Genomic DNA, 26,665 nt, shown 5'->3' with positions numbered 1-26,665 from the left:
AGTTTGTGAAAGCCAAAGAACTGGTTGTAGTTGCCCCTACTATGGAAAAGGCAAAGGTTGAAAAGAAGAAGATTGTGACTGACCAAAGGGTGTTGAATAAGCCTCGGAACCAATCTATGGTCAGGTTTGAAGCCAGAGGGACAACTCTTCCAAGATCACAAAGAGGTCTTAGAATGAACCATGTTTGCCATCACTGTGGACTTCAAGGACACACCCGACCTAATTGTCATAAGCTTAGAGCATTGAAGAATGCAATTGATCAAAGGTCAAGAGGACCAAGAAATGATAAGAGGACTTGGGTTGTTGAGTCATCAAGAGGTCGAAATGGTGATCTAGAATGAGGGATGTGATGAGGATGATTGATGCATTCACCACCTGTTTGGCAAGCTTTAACAAAAGGTTTGGAAACCAAAACACTCGTACCCAATCCTCTAGGGATATCACCCCCAACGCACGTGCCGTGTGGGTGAAGAAGGGTACTCATGCATAAGCATTACAACATGTCCATGCATTAATACTTCCTATGCTTTGTGATTATGCTTGGTGGTTTGCTTATTGATTATGTGAATTGAAAATTGTTTGTTTGTTTTGTGCATTCTTTCATTTAAAATGTTTTTACATTGTTGCTTTTGATCAATCTTTTCCTTCTTGTGTGTCGAAAATCCAAAAACCACATAAAAAGTAGAAAATCCAAAAAGTTTGATCCACACTGTTGAGTTTTATCTCAAAGCATGTTTTACCTTGTACCTTTGTACCAATGGTTTTGTGCATCTACGAGCATAGCTTGTTTTCTATGCACTCATATCATTGTGGGAAAAATCTTGAAATCTATGTGACTATTGTAAATAGATCTTCAACCTTGTCATGAATGATTAGTGAATGGTTCTGTTGATCTTGAGACATGCATAGACTTGTGCCTATATATCTTCCTATTCTTTATTTTATTGTTTTTGCTAAAAGAACTCACCAAATGTAAATCTCAAAATGAAAAGAGATAATGAGCTGCAAAAGCCTGTCACACATATTAATATTTGACTAGGAAAAAGGGAAAGCGACCTAAAATAAAGTATATGATGCCCAAAAGGCCAAAGGCTAACTCATCAAATTGAAATATCAAAAATTTTAGGCATCAATCTCACAATGAGATGTATTGTTTCAAAAAGATTAAATGATATGTTGAATGTGGAGCCAAATGAAAAGCTTCAAAGAATTGTACTCAAATATATGTGGGAGGTCATATATGCATATTTCTATAATTGAGATGGGTCACATTATCTAGTGCTAGTTGGTATGCCTTGATTGAATTGATCATTGAAGTTTCACATTAGACTAAGGACTATCTCATTCTTGATATCCACATACAACACACATGTCTATGTTCAATAAATGTCATATTCATTCGTGTGATTGTACTTGTTTAAATGTGTTTTCACATGCTCAATCTTTATTGATCAATCACAAAAAGATTTTTGAGTGTTTTAGTTGTTTTTAAAAAAAAAAAATTTATCAAAATTTCAAAAACAGTGTTGCCCTGTTCTAACGACTCAGCCGCGGGTAGGACTAGTCGCATGCCCCCAGTCCGAGCCCATACAGAGATTTTTCGCAACTCACTGGCGACTCAGTGGCAGGTAAATGTTTTAGTCGTGAAAAAGAATTAGAATATTTTTCAAAAATCTGGGTTTTCATGCTTTTCGCGACTCAGGTTGGCGACTTGTTCGCGGGTGGAAGGTCCAGTCGCGAGGGGTACACAGAGATTTTCGCAGCTCAAATCGCGACTCTCTCACGAGTGGAACTTCCAATTGCGAAAAACACTTAGAAAAATTTTCAAGAATCTTGTTTTCAAAGTGTTTCGCTGCTTACCCTGGCGACTAGCTGGCTACTTGATTTAGTCACGAAAATCGCGTGTTTTGCATATTGAGGGTTATTTTCAAGGTCGTTTTCGAACACTTTTCATTTTTCCCTCATGCATCATTTTCACTGTTCATACCTTCATCTCTTGCCTTCTTTTCTCATTGCCCCTTTGTCTATTCATGTCAAAAAGGAGGAGAGTATACTATTTCTTGTGCACATTTGTTGGGGGAGAAATTCTATTTCTTGTGCACATTTGTAGGGGGAGAAATTTATCATACTTGTCCTTTTATTACTTGCTATACCTTGAGAGTCTAATGTGTTTTGTGCAAGCGTTTCAGGTTACAAGTATATATGTTCCAAGTGCATCACAACTTCTCATCATTTTGAAGGGGGGAAACTTTAAGTACTTTTAGTTTATATTGTTTAAGTTTATATTCAGTATTTTGTGTTTTATACCCATGTTGCTTTTGTAAGCTTTTAGGGTTTGTTTCCATGTGTTTTGTAGGCTTTTATGGTTTATACCATGCTTATGCAGCCTTTATGTTTTGTTGCCTAGTACTTCTAGCTAAATGTTATGCATTTTCTTTAAGTACTCTCACTCTTGTGCCCTAGTAGGATCTTGTTCCTAGATGCATATACAATCTGTATTGTGCATTGGTTAAGTGTTGGACATGTAAGTAATTTGCATTGAGCTTGTTAGCTTGTATGTTTGGATGTTCATTCCAAGTATGAACGAGCATTATGGTTACTATTTTATAGTGATTGCTTGTATGGTCAAGCCATGGTTTATTACTTAATTCCATTTTTCTTGATCGTATTATTTTTGCCTCATATGCATTACAAGTTTTTCTACATACAATAATCATATTGTGTTATTGTGTTTTAGGAGATTCTTGTTCATATGATTCAAGAGCTACACAGATTCTAGAGTTAGGTATAAGTGAGTTTTGTTCAACTATTCTCAACTCACATGTTAAGTCTAGAGTTTTTTTTAGGGTGTTGTCACGGAATAGCCAAAGGGGGAGATTGTAAGGTTGAATTTTATCAACCATCTTGTTGGCTTTATTCCGTGCCAAATTTGCTTGTATTTTAGCAATTAGTAACCCTGTATTTAGGTGGGAATCATATAAGGGTAATGAGTGAGAGAGTGTGAAGAAATGCACAAGATTGTGCAAGGATGTAGAGACGCGCGGCTGACTCGCGACTGGCAAGTCGCCAACTGCAGCACACAAGTAAAGCGTGCAAAGAAGATGAACAGTCACGACAGCTGGAGCACTACAGGACAAAAAGTCGAGCCTGGCCATTCTGTTAACTCGCGGCTTGAACTCATGACTCAGTCAAGTCACAAGGCCAAGCTGCCAGCCAGCTCTGTTTGGGAAAAACTGACTCTTCACATTCCTTTCTCACCCCACTATATATAAACCCTTATACCCACGAAATATAGAGAGTTTCCAGAGAGAATTTTGAGAGAGAAACCCTACAGAAAAATGAGATTGACTCATCCACAATCTTCACATAAAGACTCTTCAAATTCCTCTACTCTCTTCCTCTCCATTGTTACATTGTTGAGAGGTACATTATCAAAACCTTTTCTCACCATACCCATATATGTGAGAAGGCCATTTGGTGCTTTAGGAAGCAGTTAAGAAGGGACCAATTTCATATTGGTTAATACTATGGTCAAGTAGCGGAATCCGGTAAGCTAAAGAAGAAATAGGTTTGGCGTAACCTCGTTGGAGTAGGAGCTTGGAGGGCTTAGGTACACTGGGTAGATTAGGCTTGGAGGGTCTTCTGTTGTTCATGTATCCCAACTACATTCTTTAGTGGATTATTTACCGCTTGAAGGGCAGCAGAGAGGTTTTATGCCAAGAGCTTTGGTTTCCTCTTCGATAACACATCGTGTGTTGTTCTTGTGTTTGCATCTCTCTTTCCTTAATATTTGCCATTTAATTTCTGCTGTAGATGTGATTTTATTTGGTTTAAATTGTTTATCAATTCTGTATTAAGCTTATGTTCATATTCCGCAAATTAATTGTTTAATATTAAGCTTGAATTGGTAATTTGTAAATTGGGGGTCTAAATGTTCATAGTGTTTTATACACTAATTGAACATTCACCTCTGTAAGCACTAATTGAACATTCACCTCTGTAAGGACTATAACACATCAACTAAGATGGTTTGTCTTGATCATGGAAGTGGAGACTTCTAGTTGATGTGTTAATGTGTCTTAAGTGTGTAAGACATATTGAACTGGACCGCTGTAAGATTAATTATTCAATTAACAACTATCACTTAAATAATTAATCTTATGACTTCTAATTTTGTAGACTCTCAATCCTAAGAGGATAGTGAACCCGATCATGAAATATAGGTTACTTTGATATATCAGGAGTGAGATCTAATTTAACGATCAAAACCTCAGTATGTTGGATAACCACACATAGTATTGAGGGAATACATATTCTTAAGATGGAATCCATAATCTCTTTCATAGAGTCACAAAATATCCCCTTGAAATAAGTTTAATGAGACTAGTTATTCAGGGTCGACCACTTTAGTAAAGAATTACTAAAGTTCATATTTTATGAAATTAGATTTCGTAAATATGAATAACTAAAAGATGAAACTGGGGACTCAAGGAATAAAATAGTTGTTTACAAATTGACAGTTTAATTATGACTTTGTTTACTATGGATATTTCATGGAAGGGTTAAATGATAATATATTAGAGTCTTGGGATATAATTTATTAATAAGGCCTAGAGTGCAATTATATTTCTATAGTGGTACTTGTTATATAATTAATGGTAATTTTGGATTTGTCAAGAGTTGACAGATAAGTCTAAAGCCCATTGGAGCTAGAGTCTTATTAGTTCCTTTGGTCTCATCCCAAGCCACACACTAAAGCCCAATTCCCAAAAGGCTAACCCAATTAGATAATCAGTTTTTATTTAATAAGAGTTATTAAATAAAGTAACTGTTAAGACAGTTAATATATACGTATGATTAAAAGAAGAGAAAACGCTTTTTTCTCTGAAGAATCTTTTGAATACACTTTTCCAAAAAGGAAAATCAATGTACTTAAGAACTGATTAAGAGACCACTTATCTTGGGCACCATGTGGAATTGGGATAAAGATTGAAAGTATTCTCAAGTCTTTTTTTTTTATTAATTTTATTGCATCAATGTAGGCTTTCTCTTCTTTATTCTAGAATTTAGGATTATATGTTATCTCTCATGAATGAAGTAAATCCCTGTGTTGCTTTTGTTGTGGGTTTTGTATGAGAAGCAAAACCAACTTTTTCAACACAAGGTCCGTTGCTTTAAGTACCTGTACACACTTTGTGTGTTTGACTCAAAGAAGGCTGAAAAGTTAAAGCAATCTCTCCCTCCCGATCAGTATGAAAAAATTACTTTTTATTAAGATAGACCAATCCAGAACTGGTCTGTGATTAATGGGCATGATGGGTGCATTTGGTGTCTTATTTTGGTTTCTTATCTTTCATCTTTGGGTACTGGATTATTCCTATTAACAATTAGCTGATTTTTCCTGGGCTTTCTTGTTTGCAGGTTTGAGCGTGCAAGACCCGTGAAAATGGGACCTGGACCAAGCATGTCAAATGGTTACTAGAAAGAATGAAATTTTGCCTTAATTGATGCCTTTTATTGAATTCCATACAAGCTTCGAAGATACATCAATGGTGGAATGAAAACTCAGAGAGAGAGAGAAAAGAATGATGTGAAACTTGTATATTGAATTTATTAAATAAGTTTACAATGCTCTGTTCTTTATATAGTGAGAACAGAGACGGGAAAGTTGAGCTGAAACAAAAAAGTAACTGCCTAACCAATCCAAACTGTACACGTGGAATAAGAGGTAACAAACTCATTAACCTGTATATACAAAACGACAATTGTTTATGGCTATCTAAACTAAGCTACTATAGTTTAGCTCTATATTTACAAAACTACAATGCTCTGTATTACAAACACTGATATCTACATCCTATAACAAACTCAATACTCCCCCTCAAGATGAACCACAAATGTTGATTAGGTTCATCTTGGATAGAAGGAAGTAGAATTGCTTGTATCCAAGGGCTTTGGTGAATAAGTCAGCGATCTGGTGTCTAGTAGGCAAATGGAAAGTCTTAATCACCCCATCTTGAATCTTACTTTGAATATAGTGACAGTTAACCACTATGTGCTTTGTACATTCGTGAAATACTGGATTTGCAGCAATATAGAGAGCTGCCTTGCTATCATAGTACAAAGAGGCTGGATGATTGTGATCTAAACCAAAGGTTCTAAGTAATGCCAACAACCAGACAAGCTCACTGACTTAGTTTGTGCATTGAGTAACAAATGTCAGGTCTGGTTAGAGTCAGATAAAGCAATTTGCCTATAATTCTTCTATACAAAGATGGATTTGGTGCAGCCTCTCCCATTGAACTCCTAAATTTGGCTGATTGATCCATAGGCACATTAGCAGGCTTACTTGCTAGTAGACCTGTATCAGATAGCAGCTCTAAAACAAACTTCCTTTGACACAAACTAATACCTTTCTCAGTCCTAGCAACCTCAAGGCCTATGAAATACTTCAAAGTACCAAGATCCTTGAGTTTGAACTTGGCATCTAGGAAAACCTTGAAAGTATTGACTGCCTCCACATTATTGCTAGCTATCAAAATGTCATCTACATAGACTAGCAAGATGAGAATTGAACCCTTGCTGACCTTAGTGAAGACAGAGTAATCTAATTTAGATTGAATAAAACCATGATCAAGGAGAGTGGATGAGAGCTTAGCAAACCACTGTCTACTGGCCTGTTTCAATCCATAAAGGGATTTAGTGAGTTTGCACACCTCCCCTTTGCTGCCAAATCTAGGAGGAGGGACCATATACACTTCCTCAATCAATTCCCCATGTAAGAAGGCATTGTTGACATCTAATTGGGACATATGCCAACCATACCCAACAGCCATAGCCAAAAGGGTCCTAACAGTCACAAATTTCACCACAAGAGAGAAGGCCTCATAGTAATCAACTCCCTCAGTTTGAGTAAAACCTTTAGCAACCAATCTAGCCTTGCACCTCTCGATGGAGCCATCAACTTTAAGCTTGATTTTGTATACCCACTTGCACCTAATAGGCACTTTACCAGGAGGCAATTTGGCCATGACCCAAGTCTTGTTAGCCTGAAGTGCATCAATCTCAGCCTTCATGGCAGCTTGCCACAATGGATTTGGTAAAGCTTCAGCATAGGAAGTGGGTTCCTTGGCAATAGACAAGGCAATCGAGAAGACTCTATATGCATTAGACAACTTAGAATTAGAAAGAGTTGAGGAAAGTGGATAAAGGATACCTAGACTGTCAATGGAGATTGAATCATGAGAAGGTAGAGAAGTGGAAGCCAAGTTGCAGTGATGATTAGGAATGAGAGTGGAAGCTAAACTACAGTGATAGTCATGAAGATATGAAGGAGTTTTATGAGTCCTAATGGACTTTCTAACAAAAGGTAAGTCAGGTTGAACAATAGGTAAGTCAGGTTGAACAATAGGTAAGTCAGGTTGAATGGGAGGTTCATGCTGATGAGGAATAATAGGATGAGAAGAATCCAAATCAGGGTGAACAAGATCTGGAAATTCATCAAGAGGTACAGCAGTATCAAAAAAACTAAAAGGAAGAGAAAATTCAGCAGAAATAGAAGCAATAGAATCTGGTAATTGTGACTGAGATGGAAAGATATTGTGAGAAATGGAAGGAGAACTAGGAATGGGTTTCGATTGCCAGTTTTTAAAGGGAAAAACAGTCTCTTTGAAGATAACATCTCTTGACAGAAACATAGTTCTAGTGGACAAATCATACAACTTATACCCTTTAGTACCAAAAGGATAACCAAGAAATATGCATGCCTTTGCTCTAGGATCAAATTTTGATCTATTCCTAGTTAAAGTAGAGGCATAGCATAGGCAACCAAAAGATTTAAGGTGCTGATATGAAAGGCAATGACCTAAAAGTTTCTGGTATGGAGTAAGATTGCCTAGAAGAGGATTAGGAAGCCTGTTGATGAGATATGTGGCTGTAAGAACACAATCTCCCCAGAATTTTAAAGGTAAGTTGGCATGAAATCTCAAAGCTCTTGCAACATTCAATAGATGCTGGTGTTTTCTTTCAACAACAGCATTTTGCTGTGGAGTTTCAACACAGGACAGTTGATGTAAAACACCTTTGGAAGCATAAAATGAAGAAAGAGCAAATTATCACTCCGAATGACCTTAATGGACACTTTGAACTGATTAAGAATCATTTGAAAGAAGGTTTGAATTAGAGAAGAAGCATCAGATTTGTACCTCATTAAATAAACCCAAGTGCATCTACTATGGTCATCAACCAAAGTAAGAAAGTATTTTGAGCCATTTAAGGAAGGAGTAGAATAGGGTCCCCAAATATTAGCATGGATTAAATCAAAACAAGCTAAGGAAACACTTGTGGATTTAGAAAAAGGTAATTTGTGCTGTTTAGCTAAAAGGCAGATATGGCAATCAAAGGAATTGTTATTATTACAAGAAGTCAGATCAGGGTACAATAGATTTCAACAAAGCTAGTCTTTGTGAAGAGGGATGACCCAATCTATAATGCCACAATCTAACAACATCATTTGAAGTAGCAACAATAGGAGAAGAATCAAGATTATAGGCATTGACACTTTTATTACAAAGGAAAGATGGTAATTTGGATAGAACCTCTGAAACAGAAGACGGTAAGGTGATGGAATCAATGCACTGCAAGGTATACAGCCCTCCATGTCTCTTACCCAACCCAATCATCTTCCAATGCGGTAAGTCCTAGAGAAAACAGTAATAAGAAAGGAAGATGCAACAACATGAAGGGTTTTAGGTTAGTTTGCTTATGGAAATAAGATTGAAAGAAAAAGTAGGAATGCAAAGAACATTTTCTAGAATCAATGTGGCTGAGATTTTAACAGTTCCAACATGAGTCACCTTAACCATTTCACCATTAGGGAGTCTAACTGAAATATGAACAGATGAAGTGACAGAAGTGAAGAAATGAATGAAATGTACCATGTGGTCTGTTACACCACTATCAAGAATCCAGTCATATGAACTAATATGAGAGGTATTTACACTGGAAGAAAAGACTGAATGCTCAAGAGAAGGGGAAAAACAAATACCTGATAAGGTTTGGGCTTGAACATCCATTGAAGGCTGAGTAATGATGGTGGCAACTTGATGAGCATTTGCCAAATATGCCTCTGGTGGTGCTTGGGTGCCAAAGTGACATTAAGAGTTCAACAATCCAATCAATTGCTGATATTGAGCCTTGGTGAGAGCAACCGGTTCACTGATATGATCTTCAGCAGCAACAACATTGTTTGCAAAAGGTTGACCACCTTTGTTTTTGAACTTATACCCAGGAGGATATTCTTGCAACTTGTAGCACTTGTCAACAACATGCCCCATGGCTCCACAATGAGTGCATTGTGGCTTGCCATTCTTGGACTTAACAAAGGTCTTGGTGTTACCAGGTTTAGACCCAAAAGCTGCCAAAGCTGCTGATGTATCAGCCAAGGCCTTCTTCCCAGCGCCTACTTTTCTCTGCTTCTCATCTTGCAATAGAAGAGAGAACACTTTGCTTAAGGGAGGCACAGGCTCCATAATCAAAATTTGGCTCCTGACAGCTGCATATGTCTCATTCAGCCCCATCAAGAAAGACATGGTACATTCCTCAACTTGATGACCACATGTACATGTCCTATAATTGGAAAAATCATCCCAAAGGCCTTTAAATTTGGCATAGTACGCATTGATGGTTAAATCCTCTTGAGTCAAAGAACTAATTTCCTTTCTCAAGTCAAAAATTGTAGGTCCATTTCCTTGCCCAAACCTATTTTGCAGATTAATCCATACTTGACTGCAACTCCTTGGAAACAGAATTAAACAGCCAAGCTAGGACTGTGCTATTGCATTTTTTCCATGCTGTGTAATATGGGTGATCAACAGATTGAGGCTTAGGGATAGAGCCATCAATGAAGCCCAATTTGGTTTTGGCATCCAAAGAAATAAGGATCGCCCTACTCCAGGTGTTATAGTTTTCTTCAGTGAGGTGTTGAACCACCAAAGAAACTCTTGGATTATCACCACTGGATAGAAAATAGGGGCTAGATGTGTTTTCCCAAGGTTGGACAGTAGTAGCAGTAGCACTAAAGGTACTCTTAGTCATACTTATCAAAGAGAAATGATGAAGATTCAAGGTCTCAAGCAACTAAACCAAGAATTGAAAAGAAAAATCAAGAATTGATTTTCTTGAGAACTCTCCAAGAAACAAGAATTGGATTCTATGTGACAATCAAGATGTAATTCACAATCTTGATGAGATCACAACAGAAAACAGTAAATTGGGAATGGAATAACCCTAGGATCGAAAGAAAAAAAGATTGAAGATTTCAATTTCAATTATCAACAAAAGAACAAAAAACAAGGTTTCAACACACTAAAGAATTTAAAACCTCGAAGATGATGAACTTAATGCAAGAATCAACAGAAATACAACAAGTAAATTTCTAGTTGATCTGAAAGAAGCACTAAGAAATCAAGGAAGAACGTAATTGAACTAGGAAATTTCAGAATACCATACTTGAATAATCTCTAACCTAGTTCAGCTCTAATACCATATTGAATTCCATACAAGCTTCAAAGATACATCAATGGTGGAATGAAAACTCAGAGAGAGAGAAAAGAATGATGTGAAACTTGTATATTGAATTTATTAAATAAGTTTACAATGCTCTGTTCTTTATATAGTGAGAACAGAGACAGGAAAGTTGAGCTGAAATAGAAAAGTAACTGCCTAACCAATCCAAACTGTACACGTGGAATAAGAGGTAACAAACTCATTAACCTGTATATACAAAACGGCAATCGTTTATGGCTATCTAAACTAAGCTACTGTAGTTTAGCTCTATATTTACAAAACTACAATGCTCTGTAATACAAACACCGATATCTACATCCTAGAACAAACTCAATACCTTTTCAAGTAGTTGAAGTACTTATTTTCTAGTTTGTGCCTAGTCATCCATTAATTGCTAGATGGATATGACCCCTAAAAAGCATTTGAAATTCTGAACTCGGGAATTTTGCATTATTGCAGTTTCCTTTAGACTTTTGTTTATTTTTTCTGTTTGTTCAATTTATGGATAGTTGAGCTTGATGCACATCAGGCTAACAAGACTTGGGTCATGGCCAAACGGCCTCCTGGTAAAGTGCCTATTGGGTGCAAATGGGTATACAAAATCAAAAAGAAATATACAAGGGACTTCATAATAAATTTTGGCGGCATTAGTTACGGATCCTTAACCTTCTTTAAAATCAATTTGTTACTTTCTTAATTAATATGTCATTTTAACTGCTCTTGCTTCTAGTGTTAATATGGTCTTTCTCCAACTGTTTTTAGCCCTTCAAGTTAAATCAATGCACTCTTTCTTACTGGGCATTTCTTATGCACATAACCAAATAATTTGAAACCACTTTTATCATCAATTGAATTTCTTCATTTCCAATATTATCTTCTTCTTTTCTTTTCTTTTTTTAATTATCTTTTTTTGTGTATTTTCACTTTTCATCTTATAGTTCTCATTTTATTCATTTTATGAATATGTTACTTTTTATCAGCTCATTTAATAACATAGTGCATAATCAATATATATATAAATATATATATATATATATATATATAAGCAAAGATCTCATTCGGTAAAGTATGAGGTTCTGTTAAGTGGCATATTCTATGCAAAGAGAATTGAAATATTCTCAAGTGCCACATTAAAGATAAGAACAAATTAAATATAGAATTTTTGTTTCATTTGGTTTAATGTTTCAAGACTTTTCTAATTAACAAATAAATATTCTTTGTATTTATTTGGTTCAATGTTTCAAGACTTTTCTAATTAACAAATAAATATTCATTGTATCCTTTAATTCAATGTTTCAAGACTTTTCATTCCTCACACATACACACAAAACTCTTTGCATTTTAATTCATCATTTTCACCTTTTGCACTTCTACCCCTTTATATATACCTACCCATAATCCTTCATACCATCCCTTGTCAAATACACACAGACAAAAAAAATTATGTCATTTACCTTCAATCTTTCGACGACACCTAACTAGCTCTAACATTGTTGTTTCATTTAATCCTAACCCATATGAGTTGGCTACAACCAAGAAAAGGGGGCTTGCATTTTATATTGAATAATAGCGGCAATTACGATTTTGATGTTAAGGTCAGATGTTGTGGATTTATGAGTTTTGTAAATGATGTGATTGACTGTGGGTGTCTTGGATATGTATTTTGTTTTAAAATTAAGTAGAAAAAGAAAGACACATTCTATATCAACTTTTATTCTATAATATTCCTCCAATTTTTTTTATATATATTTAATTTCTCATTACTTCAATTAAATAATTATAATGGATACATGTATTCAATTTTTAATTGTTGCTTTTTATGATCAAGGGTTTGGCTTACCTCCAGTACTTTTTTTAATTGAACATTTATTTTTGTTTTAAATAACAATGACAAGTAGTAGTAGGTTCTAATCTACACATTTTATTTAGTTAATGGGTGATGTGGCAGTTTCTCATTAAAACAGAAAGAGATTCCATTTAAAAAAGTCCTGGAGGTAAGCCAAACCCTATGATAAACTCATTTCTAATAAAGTTCTATAACAAATATGCTAAAATACATATATAACATTTTCCAAAATCATCTTATATAAAATATTACAAAATTATCTGTGTATCGCACGGGTAAACTTACTAGTTGATCTTAAATCTTAGGGCAGCCTAGAGTCTCTAGACAATAGAAACATCAAAAAACCAAGGGCGGCTCCACTTGGAGCCCAAGGGGTTCAAATGAACCCCCTGAATTGAACCCAAAATAAAATTTATTATTTTATTTTTACTATTTGGACACTTAAAATAAAAATTTGAACACCCTAACCTTAAGCCCAACTGAAATAAACTTAAATATAATCATCTTAACAATATCTTGGCCTTTTTAAACACAAAGAAAAATCTCAATAACAAATCAATTTGATCTAAAATCTAAGAAAATTTTAATAACCCAACAACAAAAGTAGAATTTGCTAATCTTAAATCTTAGAAAAAGCTCATTTAGATCTTAAGAAATTTTAAATTAATCAATCAAAAGAGAAATTAGTGGATGAATAATTGCTTGACTATGTACATTGAAACATATGTAGCTAATAGAATTGATAATAAAGATATCGTGCAATAATTTTAAAATACGAAAAACCGTAGAAGACAATTGTAAAACTTTATATATTAAAGATTTTTTTTTTTTGTGATGTCAATATATTTAATTTATCTTTTAAAAAAAATTATATAATTTATGTTTCTTATTGAACCCCCTAGAAAATAATTCTAAAACCATCACTGCAAAAAACATAAAACAGGAAAGATAAAAATAGGAGACAAAAGGAACCACCACTCAACCTCCTTGCTAGCATTTTTCTAGTAGTAAAATCCACCAACTCTGGCAAAACATAACATTTGTCATTTGTGTGCATTAATGTAACTTTATGCCTTTTGTTAATGCTTAATGGTCAATTAAAAGGAAAAATATTACTTCCACGACAAAAAAAAAAAAAAAAACCAATTTTTATCCATTAATAATAGCCTATAATAAATTATCGCTTAATATTTGTTATGAAAATATTGTGAATATATCATTTTTCGATTGGAAATTGTGAAAAAAAAATGGCAAATTCATATAAAATAGACAATCAATCACAATTTGTCATATAAGATAGTTGTGAAAATAATAATGAAATTGTTCGTGGTCCTAAAATAACAAGTTAAAAATTAGTAAAAACATAAGTGTTGAAAATTTATTTGTTAAAGAGTTAATTAAAATATAATTATACTTAAAAAAAAAAAGTAAGAATATAAAAGATGTAAATAAACAAATAAATTGAAAAAAGTCTTTACAAAAGAAAAACCTACATAAGAGAAAAGACCATTGTTCATAAAATATTGGATATTATTAATTGCTTGACAAGGACAAGATATGTTTCCAAACGAATTTTCAAACAATTACTCATTTGCTGGATAGGAACAAGATTTGTTTCCAAATTGTACCTTTGATGGATCAGATTGTGTTTTGAAAAAATATTGGAACCCATGCATTTTACCAAACCTTTTTTTTTTTTGGGGGGGACCAAACCACTTTATAAAGTCTTATAAAACCGTTTCCACACACAAAAAAAAAAAAAAAAAAAAGTCTTATATATAGTTTGTACTTACTTTATAGTAGTTTAATACAAAGTACAACTACGTATGTTAGAATCGAAACCTCACTGTGATTAGCTTTCACCTCACTGTGATTAGCTTTCCCATGTCGGAAAATCCTGCGTACTGTGACACAATTCTGAGATACCTTGAGTCCTAGCCAAGGAAAAAATGTCAGAATATATAGATTTGACGTCCTACTTTTAGGTTTTCATTAGACTGCTAATATTTTTTTATATTTTGTTATGCATGCTTTTCATTTTCACTACATTTCTCTGTTTGGTTTCTGAGAAAATATAGGGATGGAAGTGAAGAGAAAGTAAGTGGGACACGACAGAAGGCAAGCCTAAATCAAACTCTGTTAGAATACGAGTGCTTCTCTTAGTTTAGGTGTGCTTTTCTTATATCTTTCTTTTCCTTTTGAAAAGAAAACCAATTATTGAATAGAAGTCATTTATTTAGTTATTCTTGTTAAACAAATTGCTTTTTTTTTTTTTTTGGTGTGCGTAAAGATAATAAGAATTTAGATCATAAGACTTGGAACTTTTTTTTATAATTTTTTTTATCAGTTTCATAGTAACTAAAGGGAGTGTAAAATCCATCAAATTGAAGTATATATATATATATATATATATATATCAGCTTTAGACTTGTAAAACCCACATTTCCTATTGTTCCTGATAGACCATAGTTGCAAATTTCAAACTTTAGTGCTCTCGTCATTGTTTATAGGGGTATTGATGCAAAAATTTCTCAGCTGGGGTTGAGTAAAGATGGTTGGAAATCCTATGGCCCATGTCTCAGGATGCCCAAAAGTGCTATACTCACCAATTCTTACTTTACCGAGTAGTTCTTCAAATTGCTTGCCTCAGTTGCCATTGAGATCACAGAGGAAACCAGCCCGGATAAGAGCTCCATCCGCTGATACAGGACATAGTCACCCACCCTCTAATGTGAAAACTCAGAACCCATTTTCTTTGGTTTTGGATGTTTCTCAAACTATATGGAGGCAAACATTGCGGCCATTGAATGATTTTGGGTTTAGTCGGAAGAGCATTTGGGAAGGTGGGGTTGGGTTGTTTCTAGTGTCTGGTACTGTTCTCATAGCTCTTAGTTTGTCTTGGTTGAGGGGGTATCAAATACGGCATAAATTCCAGAAGTATCAGGCTGTGTTCGAGTTTGCTCAAGCTTGTGGTATTAGCATCGGAACACCAGTGAGGATTAGAGGGGTGAATGTTGGCAATGTCATCCGCATTAATCCTTCATTGAAAAGTATTGAAGCAGTTGTTGAGGTGAGTTTGACACCATAATCTTGTTACGGATGCTTAATTTTGTTCATGTTTCCCTCTCAACAATGAAATTCTTGAATGTGATCGAGATTTTGTTGATTTTACTTGGTGTATGTATTTTACTTTAATGTATCGCCTTCTCTTTGTAGGTTGATGACGATAAAACAGTCATACCTCGAAATTCACTTATAGAGGTGAACCAATCGGGTCTTCTCATGGAAACTTTAATTGAAATTACACCTCGCAATCCAATTCCAACACCTTCAGTAGGGCCACTTGACCCAAAATGTTCTGAAGAAGGTCTAATTGTATGTGATCGCCAAAAGATAAAGGGAAATCAAGGAGTAAGTTTGGATGCATTGGTGGGGATATTCACCCGTTTGGGACGTGAAGTGGAGGACATTGGTATTGCCAACCACTATTCACTGGCTAAACGAGTTTTATCTGCTATTGAAGAAGCAAGGCCATTGCTCTCAAAGGTAGGATGTGCATCTCTTGGTTTATATGTTTAAATGAAAATAGTTATTGACTGCTTTGTGGAACTAGATAACGGTATTACTGTTGCAAATGCCAAGCAAGTTTATGGAAAAATGAAGAATTTGTTAGTAAAGGTATAGAATGTAGTAGCTACAAACTTTCCCATTAAGCTACCCTATTTGATTTATTAAGATAGGTCGAGTGTCTATGTGCGAGAAATTGTTGAGGCATCTGTTTACAAGGGAAAAGTGCAGACCAAATGAATGTGCCTAATCTAAAGAATTTAACAGAGCAGTGCCCTTTAGCATAGGAATCCGATTACATCCTTAAACATATCTAAAGAGATGTGGCAGTGGGGCAGTCCTTAAAAGATTATGGATGAAGCTTTTTGATATATGAAAAGTGGATTTATTGCAAAGCTTAAAAGAGTTCAATTCTTAAATTGAATATATGTGGAGTGGAGTGAGAGTAGCTTTAGAAATTGCCATATAAACATCAAATCAGTTGAATATTCATGGAGATAGAAGTGAGCATTATACAAACTGAAAATCTAGTGTATAAGTTACATAGTTAAGGAAGTTACACCTCGAGTTTGCAGTATTGGCCCTTAAAAACTTGATTTCTTTAAGAACTTTCCTGTTGTCCAATTATTTTCTCAATTTAAGACAATCCTCGAGGAATTCACCCATTTATATTCTTGTAGTCCTCTTCAAGATCAAATTTTCAAAATTGTTTAGGAAGGTTATTGTCATCAGGGAATTGGCAAAGTGTGTAAATGAGATAAACATCCTAGTCTGCCATCTGCGTCTAAGTTTGACAAGTCCACTAGCAAGAATTATCTTCTTGAGCATTGTGTGTTACACTGTTAAAGAAATTAGGTGTAAGACGTATTGTGAGTGGGAACTTCTGACATCTTTGGCTTTGGCTTTAAGAGAACATTTAATGCCTTCATTGTTCTACAGTTATGCTATTTACGGGAAGCATTTAGACATTTTCCACAGTTAGTTATTGGGGTAAAAGTAATTAAATCAGATGGGAAAGAGTCATTTAAAAAGTTGCCTAATGGGGCTGTGATCCTTCAGGGAATCTCACTTGGAGAAATGTCAGTGTTATGTCAAAGAAGTTAGTAGATCTTTCACAACTCTAGATATATTGACACACTTTAGACACGTTTCCAGCATATCTTCTCTTGCATTTAAGCTTACCTGATCCTTGCATATTGAGTTATATTATCTGTAACTGTTGCTGTGTCTATTTGTTTATCATAGAGAACCACATCATGGCAAGTAAGATAACTGTGTTTCATTATTCATGTTAAAACTAAAATGGTGAACTGTTCTAGTTTACCCTAGCTTTTTTTAGGGACATGGTAGCAGTGCCTGATGTATTGCGCTAAGATTCATGACAAGTTGGCAACTTCAACAATATTTAGAAAATTCATTATGCAGGAGAAATTGGAATTTGTGTGCCTATGTTATGTCCATGTGCATGCATCTATATAACTAAGAAAGATCCATTTGTGTAATCAGCATTAATGTATTATTGTGCACTGTATTTAGTTTTATAACTTGTTTGGATGGAGGAGGAGTAAAGGGGAGTAGAGTAGAGGGAGGGAGAGTAGGCTAAATTACCTTATTTTGATATTTTTAAGGGAGGAGGGAGAGGGGTTTGGAAGGATTCTAACTACTTCTAACCCCTCATTTTTAATTTCCCCAAATTAGAGAGATTTGGAGGGAGAGTAGAGCATAGAAATACTTGACCAAATGACTTACCAAATTTACCCTTACCATATTAACAAAATTACAAACTATGAAAAGACTAATTTTTCCTTTCCCCCTTAATTTTAAAAACATCCAAACAAAATGGAGGATAATCATTCCCCTTTACTCTCCTCCCCTCTACTCCCCTCTCCCTCCAAACTTCTAAACATAGCATTAATGTAGCTATGTCTCAGATCAAAGCCCTGGCTGAAGATGTTCAACCTTTGCTGGCTGAAGTTCGTGATAGTGGTTTGCTACAGGACGCTGACAAATTAACCAGAAGCCTTAGAGAATCCTGTGAGGAATTGAGGTGAATTGTCCAGCCTTTATTTTATGTATAAATTTGGAAATAAATATTCATTGAGAGGTATTGACATCTTGTATCACATGGTTACCGTTTTAGTAGATTCCAACTAATTTCCAACACTTTATCCCCGGAAAAGGATCCTTGCCGTTTGCCATGGAAAGAGATCCTAATCCCTTTCGCTTTTCCCTATCCCGAAAAGGAAACCGTTTTAATATTTTTATTTTTATTTGTGCAGAAGGGTACATTCATCTATCATGACCCCTGAGAACACTTTACTGATTCAGGATTCTATTCGAACTTTGCTTTTTACCTTGAAGAACATTGAGGTGAGATCCTAAATTGACAAACTGCCTAAAATCTTTGCTCGTTATAAGTCGTGAGCTGTGTTTATTTATTTATTAATTTTTCCCCTTACATTTCCATTTCTCGGTCCAACCACCATTGCAGAATGTATGCTCTGATATTCAGGGATTTACGGGTGATGAGGCTACAAAACAGAATTTGAAAGCACTTGTCAGGTCCCTTAGCAGGCTAATGTGAAGACAAATGAAAGTTGGAAATAGGGAAGCATATTATGACAGTTAATTAGATGGTTAAAAATGGTGCTCTTCTTCCATTGTCATTTTAGGGAGAAACTGAAGTTTGTCCTTTTTGGGATTTTCTTTTGGTTGCACTTGCATAGAAAGGCTTTGATGCTAAAGGTAAAAGTTGCGTACTTTTATCTGGTTTAAATGTGAATTCTAGTCAAAGTATGCATTCTCAGCATTTAGCTTGGAGGTTCCGTCCGTTTATTGCAAAGGGTTGTATACTTGTATTGCAACATCAAACATTATGATCATGGATAAATTTCTCATATCGGGTTGTCTCCTACCCTTTAATTTTTAAAATTTGAGTTTGCAGATGCAGCTAAGGAAATAGAATGCCTAGATTAGCTCGTGACATTTGGAATTTGTAACTGATGCTTTACAATCTAATGGGACTGAATTACATTCCCTTTTATTAAGTTCTTTGTTTCTTCACTTGTCATTTTACCCTAGTTGTCTAGTAACTTATAAGTTATAACTAGACAACAGTTGTTGCTATTCAGCCAATATTTTTCTATATGCCTAGCAATTTGAGACTTGATTTCCATGATTATGCCAAAGACTCCTTGTTATAATTGGGTGGTGATTGTCTTGTCCCTACTGGTATATTTGAAGAACACATCTCCAGTACAAGGACATGTAGCAGCTTCTAGAGCATGTATTTGCACTGCCTTGATCTTCTCACTTACATGGAAATGCCATTTTCGTTGCACGGTAGGACATGCAAGTTTATTGGCCCCAAGAATAGTCCAATATGAACAATCTGATGTATGTGCTATCCATATAGAAAGGCCGTGCAGCCAACCCCTTGCAAGATACACTTGCTTCACGCTTGGCAATGCCATCCTCACCCTGCAACTCCCATCAAGTTAAGACAAAGCAACACCATGGTGGTCCTAAGAAGTTGAACATTAACTGTCCATTTAGCAAAGATTATTTTTGTCAACTTATTTTACTATTTAGCTTATTTTTGCTATTATTTATAGATCTCACTGTACTTTTTGGTATTATTCATGAATTTCATTGTACTATTTTAGTTAACTTTTACCTTTATCTACAGTACTTTCAGGAAGGATCAAGTTTTCTCTGTTGAGAAAGAGTCGGTCCCTTCCTTGTGAAGGCCAATCAGTCCTTGTTAGTCACCATTTGGTAGCTACAGGTTAGTGGGTTTTGTTTCTTATGGGGGCTTGGGAAATACACACCTCTCATTGGTATCATGGACGAGATTACTGCGGGGTGGCACCAGTTGTCTCTTTAGGGACCGAAGGAGGAAAAGTTTGACCTTCGATCTGACATGGGTTCTAAGGACTTCATTTTGGCTGCAAAATTTCACACAAAAAGGGTTCTCAACGTTGAAGCCGTAGCTCAGAACTTCTCTCAACTATGGCGAACTAGGAATGGTTTTAAGATTAAGGATCAGGACAACCATGTAGTTCTTTTCATTTTCGAAAACAAGTTTGATTGCGATAGAATCTTCTCTTCTCAGCCCTGGAGCTTCAATAAGTTCCTGGTGGTTTTTCAGAGATACGATAATAAGATCCACATTTGAGATTTGGATTTTGCGAGAGTCCCTTTCTGGGTGCAAGTTTACGATATTCCGATCAACTTCATGAACAAAATAGTGGCTAAAGGATTATGTTTTGGTATTGGTGAAGTATGTCCCCCTGATTTTTCAGTCATGGAAGGAGGTGACCATGTGCGTGTCCGTGTTATTCTTGACACTTCAAAACCTCTTTGCCGTGGACATCAAATCTCTCTGGATGGAGGAAATATGGGCTGGGTTTCTTTTAAGTATGAAAGGTTGCCTACTATATGTTTTTGGGGTGGTTGTTTATCCCAAGGGGAGAGGGACTGTGAGCAATGGATTACCAGTGAAGGTTCGCTCACTGTGGAAGATCGAAAGTATGAGGCGTGGCTACGAGCCCCTTTATCAAACCATATCAAGAAATCAACCATAGTGGTCCCGGGTTTCTATCAACAAAAGAAAGATTCAAAGGCTTCATGGGCAGAGGGGAGTAAACCAGCTTCAAATCCTCATCAACCTTCCTTGCTGGTGAGTGGAACTTCGACAACAACATCGGAAAAGGTAACCCCGTTTTTTGTGCTTCCAACTTTATTTAATTCTGCTGCATATCCTAGTGTCAAGGATTTGGAAGATCTTCCACTGGCTTTTGAGGGTCAGCTTAATGCAAACAGAAACTTTTCGCACATTGTATTTGAATTTGATGCAGTACAGGGAAAAGGTGATGTGATGGAAGATGGGATTGGAAACTTGGGTTTGTTACCAAGGGAGGGTTCTGCCTTTTCAGAAAAGCTTAGGGGCGAGGGTAGTAAAGTAATAGGGATATCAGTTTTTGAGGGTCAGCTAAATAAAATGGAAATCATTCCCACACTTAAGGTGAACCTGATGCAATTCAGGAAAAAGGTGACCCGATGGGAGATGGGAATGAAAATTTGGAGTTGTCACCAAGGAAGGGGCTGGCTATCTCAAAAAAGCTAAGGGTTGAGGGTAGTAAAGTATTTAGGCCTACTCAGTCATTAGTCACGTGTGAGTCTCCATCCATTAATGCCAGGTTAGTTAGACTCCCATTGGCTGATCTCTCCAATACCTTAGACTCTCCCATGTGCACCCAAATACCACTTAAACCCTCATGGACACGTATCAACCGTAGCTTCTTTGAATCTGATGAAAAATTAAAGATAGCTGTGGGAAAAAAAAGGGTCTAACCGCCCAAAAAAAAAAAATCAGCAAAGTGCTACAAAAAAACTAAGTTGGTTTCTCAGACTGAAAAAGAAAATGTAGTCATATTGGTGGAGGTTGGTGCCCAGCCCAGCCAAGAATTATGAATCTCATCTATTGGAACTGTTAGGGGCTTGGGAACCAGCAGACAAGTCAGGAGCTTTGAGAGCTGGTCCGAGCACAAGATCCCTCGGTCGTGTTTTTAGCCGGAACATGGCTGGAAGAAGCAAGGCTAGTTACTATTCGTGATTCTCTTCAGTTCGGGCACTATTTCGGCGTTTCAAGGATTACTTGTGGGGGTGGTCTAGCCATCTTTTGGAAGCTGGGTTTTAAGTTAGAAGTGGAATCCTCTTCTCAGAATCATATAGATGTTGTGATAAATAAAGGTAATGATAATGCTTGGTGCTTTACAAGAATTTATGGAGCTCCGGAAATACATTTGCGTTTTGAAACTTGGGAATTGATTCGTGGGCTACATAGACAGTGTCCTCTGCCATGGCTATGCAGAGGCGATTTTAATGAAATTTTGAAATCACATGAAAAGAGTGGTGGTTGACTCAGACCTTATGGTCAGATAGAACAGTTTCGTGAAGTGTTGGATGAATGCAATTTATTAGATCTTGGCTTTTCGGGAAACAAATTCACTTGGTCTAGGACTTATCCGAATGGAGGGATGGTTTGGGAGAGGCTAGATAGGGCATTGGGCTCGGTGGATTGGTATGATTTGTTTCCGACAACTTGTGTTCAGACCTTGATTTGTGTGTCTTCGAATCATAACCCTATTTGCATTCATCTCAAAGGAATTAAAGCCAAGTCTTTGAGACCCTAGCGCTTTGAACAGATGTGGCTTGAGGATTTTGGGGTGTAGGGATTGTGGTCTGGACATGGGATAGAAATGTTTTGGGCTCTCCTATGGAAGTAGTGGTCTCAAAGGTGGAGGCTTATCAAAAGAGTCTCATTCACTAGATTAGGAATTCTTTCTACCATGTGAAAAGGGAGATTATTGAAAAAAAGAAGTTGCTGAAAGTGGCTGAATGTGAGGCAGCCAAGGGGAGACAAGTGAATCGGTTCCTCAAGATTAAATTGGAAATTGTCGATCTTCTCCGTTTAGATGAAAAAATGTGGCAACAGCATAGCAAGGAGCATTGGATGATTTCCGGAGATCGCAACTCTAAATACTTTCATACTAGAGCTTTGCAACGTTTCTGTCGGAATAGAATTGTGGAGCATCGAAATCCAGAGGGTGTTTTGGTCACGGGCGAAAGAGATCTCTCGGCAATGGTTTGGGATTACTATAAAAATCTATTCCTCTCCTCAAGGCCGACAGAAGTGGATGAAGTGGTTTCGTCCATTAAAACAGTCGTGACTGATGATATGAATAATTGTCTAATCAGCCCCTTTTCTCAGGGGGAGATTGAATGTGCTCTGAATCAAATGGCCTCCCTTAAGGCTCCTGGCCCTGATGGAATGCCTCCCATTTTTTTCCAGAAATTTTGGAGTGTTATCGATGACGATGTGGCCCACGCAATGCTGTCTTGCTTAAATTCTGGTAGTCTGATTCCAGGTTTGAACCATACTTTTATTTCCCTTATTCCTAAAGTTAAAAATCTTGAGTATATTACTGAACTCCGACCCATTGCACTCTATAATATCTTATATAAGTTGGTATCAAAAGTGCTAGCAAACAGGTTGAAAAAAGTTCTACCACATATCATTTTTGAATCTTAGAGTGCCTTTCAATCTGATAAGGCAATCTCAGACAATATTTTGGTGGCCTTTGAAACTCTCCACCATATGAAGCAAACGAAAGGGGGTAAAGTGGGACACTTAGCTCTGAAATTGGACATTAGCAAAGCTTATGATAGGTTGGAGTGGGTATTTCTTAAGAAGGTGATGGAGAGAATGGGTTTTCATAGTAGGTGGGTTGGTTGGATTATGGAGTGTGTTTAATCAATGACTTACTCAGTGTTGATGAATGTTGAGCCTACGGAAACCATTATCCCAACTAGGGGCATTAGGCAAGGGGACCCTCTCTGCTCCTACCTTTTCCTCCTTTGCTCAGAAGGTTTTAATGGTCTCCTTGAACAGGTGGTGGCAGCAAAGTCTCTTGAGGGCTTCTCTCTATGCAAATACGGGCCAAAAATTTCCCATCTTTTGTTTGCCGACGATAGTCCCCTTTTTTGTCGTGCTAAAGTGGATGATGTTTCAAAAATTATTGAGATTCTTGGGAAGTATGAGCATGCTTCGGGGCAGAAATTAAATGCAAATAAAACCACTATCTTCTTTGGTGGTAATGTGACTGATGCGGCAAAGTTGCAAGTGCAAAGTCTCTTTGGTGTTCCAGAAATTAAGGAGTAAGAGAAATACTTGGGGTTGTTGATGGTCGTGGGAAGACGTAAAAAAGAAAGTTTCAATTATATTAAAGATCGTGTTTGGGGTAAATTACAGGGGTGCAAGGAAAAACTTTTATCCTAAGCCGGGAAAGAGGTTTTGTTAAAAGCCATTGTTCAAGCCATCCCAACCTTCGCTATGAGTTGCTTTCACCTCCCAGCTGGTCTTTGTCAAGATATTAAGGCGCTTGCTTGAAGGTTTTGGTGGGGTCAATGGGGGGATCATCGGAAAATACATTGGAAGAAGTGGGAGGTGCTTTGCAAACCTAAGGAAGAGGGAGGGATGGGTTTCAAAGACTTGTGCAAGTTCAATAAGGCCTTGCTCAAAAAACAAGTGGGGAGGTTGATCCACAATGAGCAGTCCCTATTTTATAAGGTGTTCAAAGCTAAGTATTTCCCTCATGGGTCCATTTTTTATGCTACTGTATCGTTCGGTTCGTTTGCATGGCAAAGCATTTTGATATCTAGACATTTAATTGAAGTGGATGCTAGATGGAGAGTAGGTGATGGCCAACATGTTAGAATATTCACAGATAGATGGTTACCTAATGGAGGGGGATTTTTACTCTATTCCTCGGGTGAGCTTCATTCGGAGGCTACTGTTTCCAAGCTTATCAACCGGACTTTGGGGTGGTGGAACGTTCAGTTGATTGATCGTTGTTTTCATCCCCCGAATGCAGCTCGGATAAAAGCTCTCCCTCTCTGCTCGACTCCTCAACTCGATGTGTTGATTTGGCCTCTTGAAAAATCTGGTAAGTATTCTATTAAATCCAGATTTCGTCTGCTGTGTGAGGGTCAGGATTCTGCTGAAACTTTGCTTCAAGCTAGTAATGAAGAGAGAGGTTTCTGGAAAAAGCTTAGGAAAATTCAGGTCCCCGAAAAAATTAAACACTTCCTTTGGTGGGCTTGTACGAACTCCCTAACTACAAAAGAAAATTTGGTGAAACAAAAAATTTTGCCGGATGTGATCTGTTCTCGCTATTCAGGTGCCCATGAAGATACACTTCATTCTCTTTGGAGTTGCGACGGTCTCAAGGAGGTTTGGATGAAGGATTTCGGCTGGATTTTTAGGTTTGGGGTGCTTTTTTCTTCCATTAAGGAGCTGGTTAAGCTAGTTTTCACCAGGTCTGATTCGATTCCTCTATTTGCTATCACTGCATGGTCAATGTGGTTTCACAGAAATAAGATCTAGGTGGGTGAGAATGCTAGGCCATTGGGTCAGTTAGTGAGCTTTGCACGTGACTATGTGCATGATTTTAAGTCCCTAATAAACAACTCCTCCACGGTCCGTGTTTCAGCTCCTAAGATTTGGAGTCCTCCTAACCGTTACACATGGAAAATCAATTTTGACGGAGCTATGTATTGTGAATCTGCTGAAGCTGGGGTTGGGGCGGTTGTTCAAAACTCCTTTGGTGAGGTAAAGGCTGCTATGACAGAGAAGATTAGGAAGCCACCTACTGTGGAAGCCTTGGAGCTGCTGGCTGCCAGACGTGCCACCCTTTTCTCAGAAGAACTCGGCCTCGAGAAGGTAGTTTTTGAAGGAGATTCAGAGCAAGTTATGAAGTCCCTTCAATGGGGTGGCTGGGATTTTGCTTCGAGTGGGCATCTCATTCGTGATATCCTTAGTATTGTAAACTCCTTTGTGAGTACCTCTTTCTCTCATGTCTGTAGGCAGGGCAATACTATTGTTTATGCTCTAGCTCAGAGAGCTAGACATTATTCCTCTATTTCAGTTTGGTTGGACTCCTATCCAATGGACATTACTTCTTTTGTATTAGCTGATTTTCAGCCTTGATTTATTGAAGTTTCTGGTCTCTTTCTCAAAAAAAAAATCTACAGTACTTTTAGCAAAAAGGTTTCAGTTTTAGCAAAATAAGCGGATTCCAAACATACCCTAAATGAAAACACTAAAAGTTAGCTAAAATAGTATAGTGAGACTCATAAAAAGTACAGTGAGACCTATGAATAGTATCAAAAATAAGCTGAATAGTAAAATAAGTTGGCAAAAATAATTCATGCCAAACGCACACTATGGTCTGTTTGGATACAGCTTATTTTACTGAAAACTGAAAATTTATTGTTGAAAATATTGTAACAAAATATTTTTTAAAAGGAAAAAACATTGTTCACGTGTTTTTCAGGGTGTTGGCTGGTCCATGAACAATGCCATGAGACCAGCCATAAAAAACACAAACATAGAAGCATCTCTACGCAAATGCACACTATGTGTGTGTTTGGCAAAAATTATTTTTGCCAACTTATTTTACTATTCAGCTTATTTTTGCTATTATTCATAGACTCTACTGTACTTTTTGGTACTAGAGGAAACCAGGAGATTCTTGGTCTATGCTCCTAAAGTTGCCAACTGGGAAGATTCTTGGTCTATGCTCCGCCACCACAGTACAATTTATCGTGGGTGTGCATCGGTGATTTCAATGAAATTGTGAAGGTCGAAGAGAAATTGGGAGGAGCAATTTGATCCGAAAAACAAATGCAGGATTTCAAAGATTGTCAAGATTTCTATGGGCTTAAGGATTTGGATTACACAGGGTTACCCTTTACCTAGTGTAACATGAGGTTTAATGGCTCTCTAGTTTGGGTTCGATTAGATAGAGCTCTGGCCACAGCTAATTGGATCCTAAAATTCCCCTCTATCCGTCTCCATCATCTACAAGGTTTGTCTTCTAATCATAAGCCTTTGTGGTTAGCTTCTGATGATGTCAATACTCGGTTTTACAGACCCTAAAAACCTTTTCAGTTTGAAGCCATGTGGCTCAAAGATGATCGTTGTGAGGAGGTTGTTCACTCGACCTGAGATATTTGCCTAGAAGGGGATGTCATGGGTAAAGTGTTAAGGAAGGTTTTTGATTGCCAAACTCAGTTAAAGCTTTTGGATAAGAAAACGTTTGTTAATATTCGTATTGCTTT

General features: G+C 36.7%; 1 protein-coding gene across 1 annotated transcript; it reads left to right on the top strand.

Moving 5' to 3' along the window:
- Positions 1–14,963: 14,963 nt before the first annotated feature.
- Positions 14,964–18,858, top strand: LOC115967239 (protein TRIGALACTOSYLDIACYLGLYCEROL 2, chloroplastic-like). Its single transcript, XM_031086298.1, has 5 exons — positions 14,964–15,482; positions 15,629–15,958; positions 17,911–18,026; positions 18,259–18,349; positions 18,471–18,858. Exons 1-5 carry the CDS (start codon positions 14,964–14,966, stop codon positions 18,561–18,563), a joined length of 1,149 nt encoding a protein of 382 aa, XP_030942158.1. The 3' UTR covers positions 18,564–18,858.
- Positions 18,859–26,665: the final 7,807 nt, after the last annotated feature.

The sequence above is a fragment of the Quercus lobata genome, chromosome 11 (genome assembly GCF_001633185.2).
Source record: "Quercus lobata isolate SW786 chromosome 11, ValleyOak3.0 Primary Assembly, whole genome shotgun sequence".
Lineage (NCBI taxonomy): Eukaryota > Viridiplantae > Streptophyta > Magnoliopsida > Fagales > Fagaceae > Quercus > Quercus lobata.
Note: the sequence above shows the minus strand (reverse complement) of the source record. Positions and strands in the feature narration are given on the sequence as shown.

Bases quoted from the DNA above. Each gene is read 5' to 3' on its own strand.
- LOC115967239 (XM_031086298.1), top strand. From the start codon at position 14,964: ATGGTTGGAAATCCTATGGCCCATGTCTCAGGATGCCCAAAAGTGCTA. The intron at 15,959-17,910 runs GTAGGATGTGCA...GCTATGTCTCAG, and splicing joins CAAGGCCATTGCTCTCAAAG to ATCAAAGCCCTGGCTGAAGA. The intron at 18,350-18,470 runs GTGAGATCCTAA...CCACCATTGCAG, and splicing joins TTACCTTGAAGAACATTGAG to AATGTATGCTCTGATATTCA.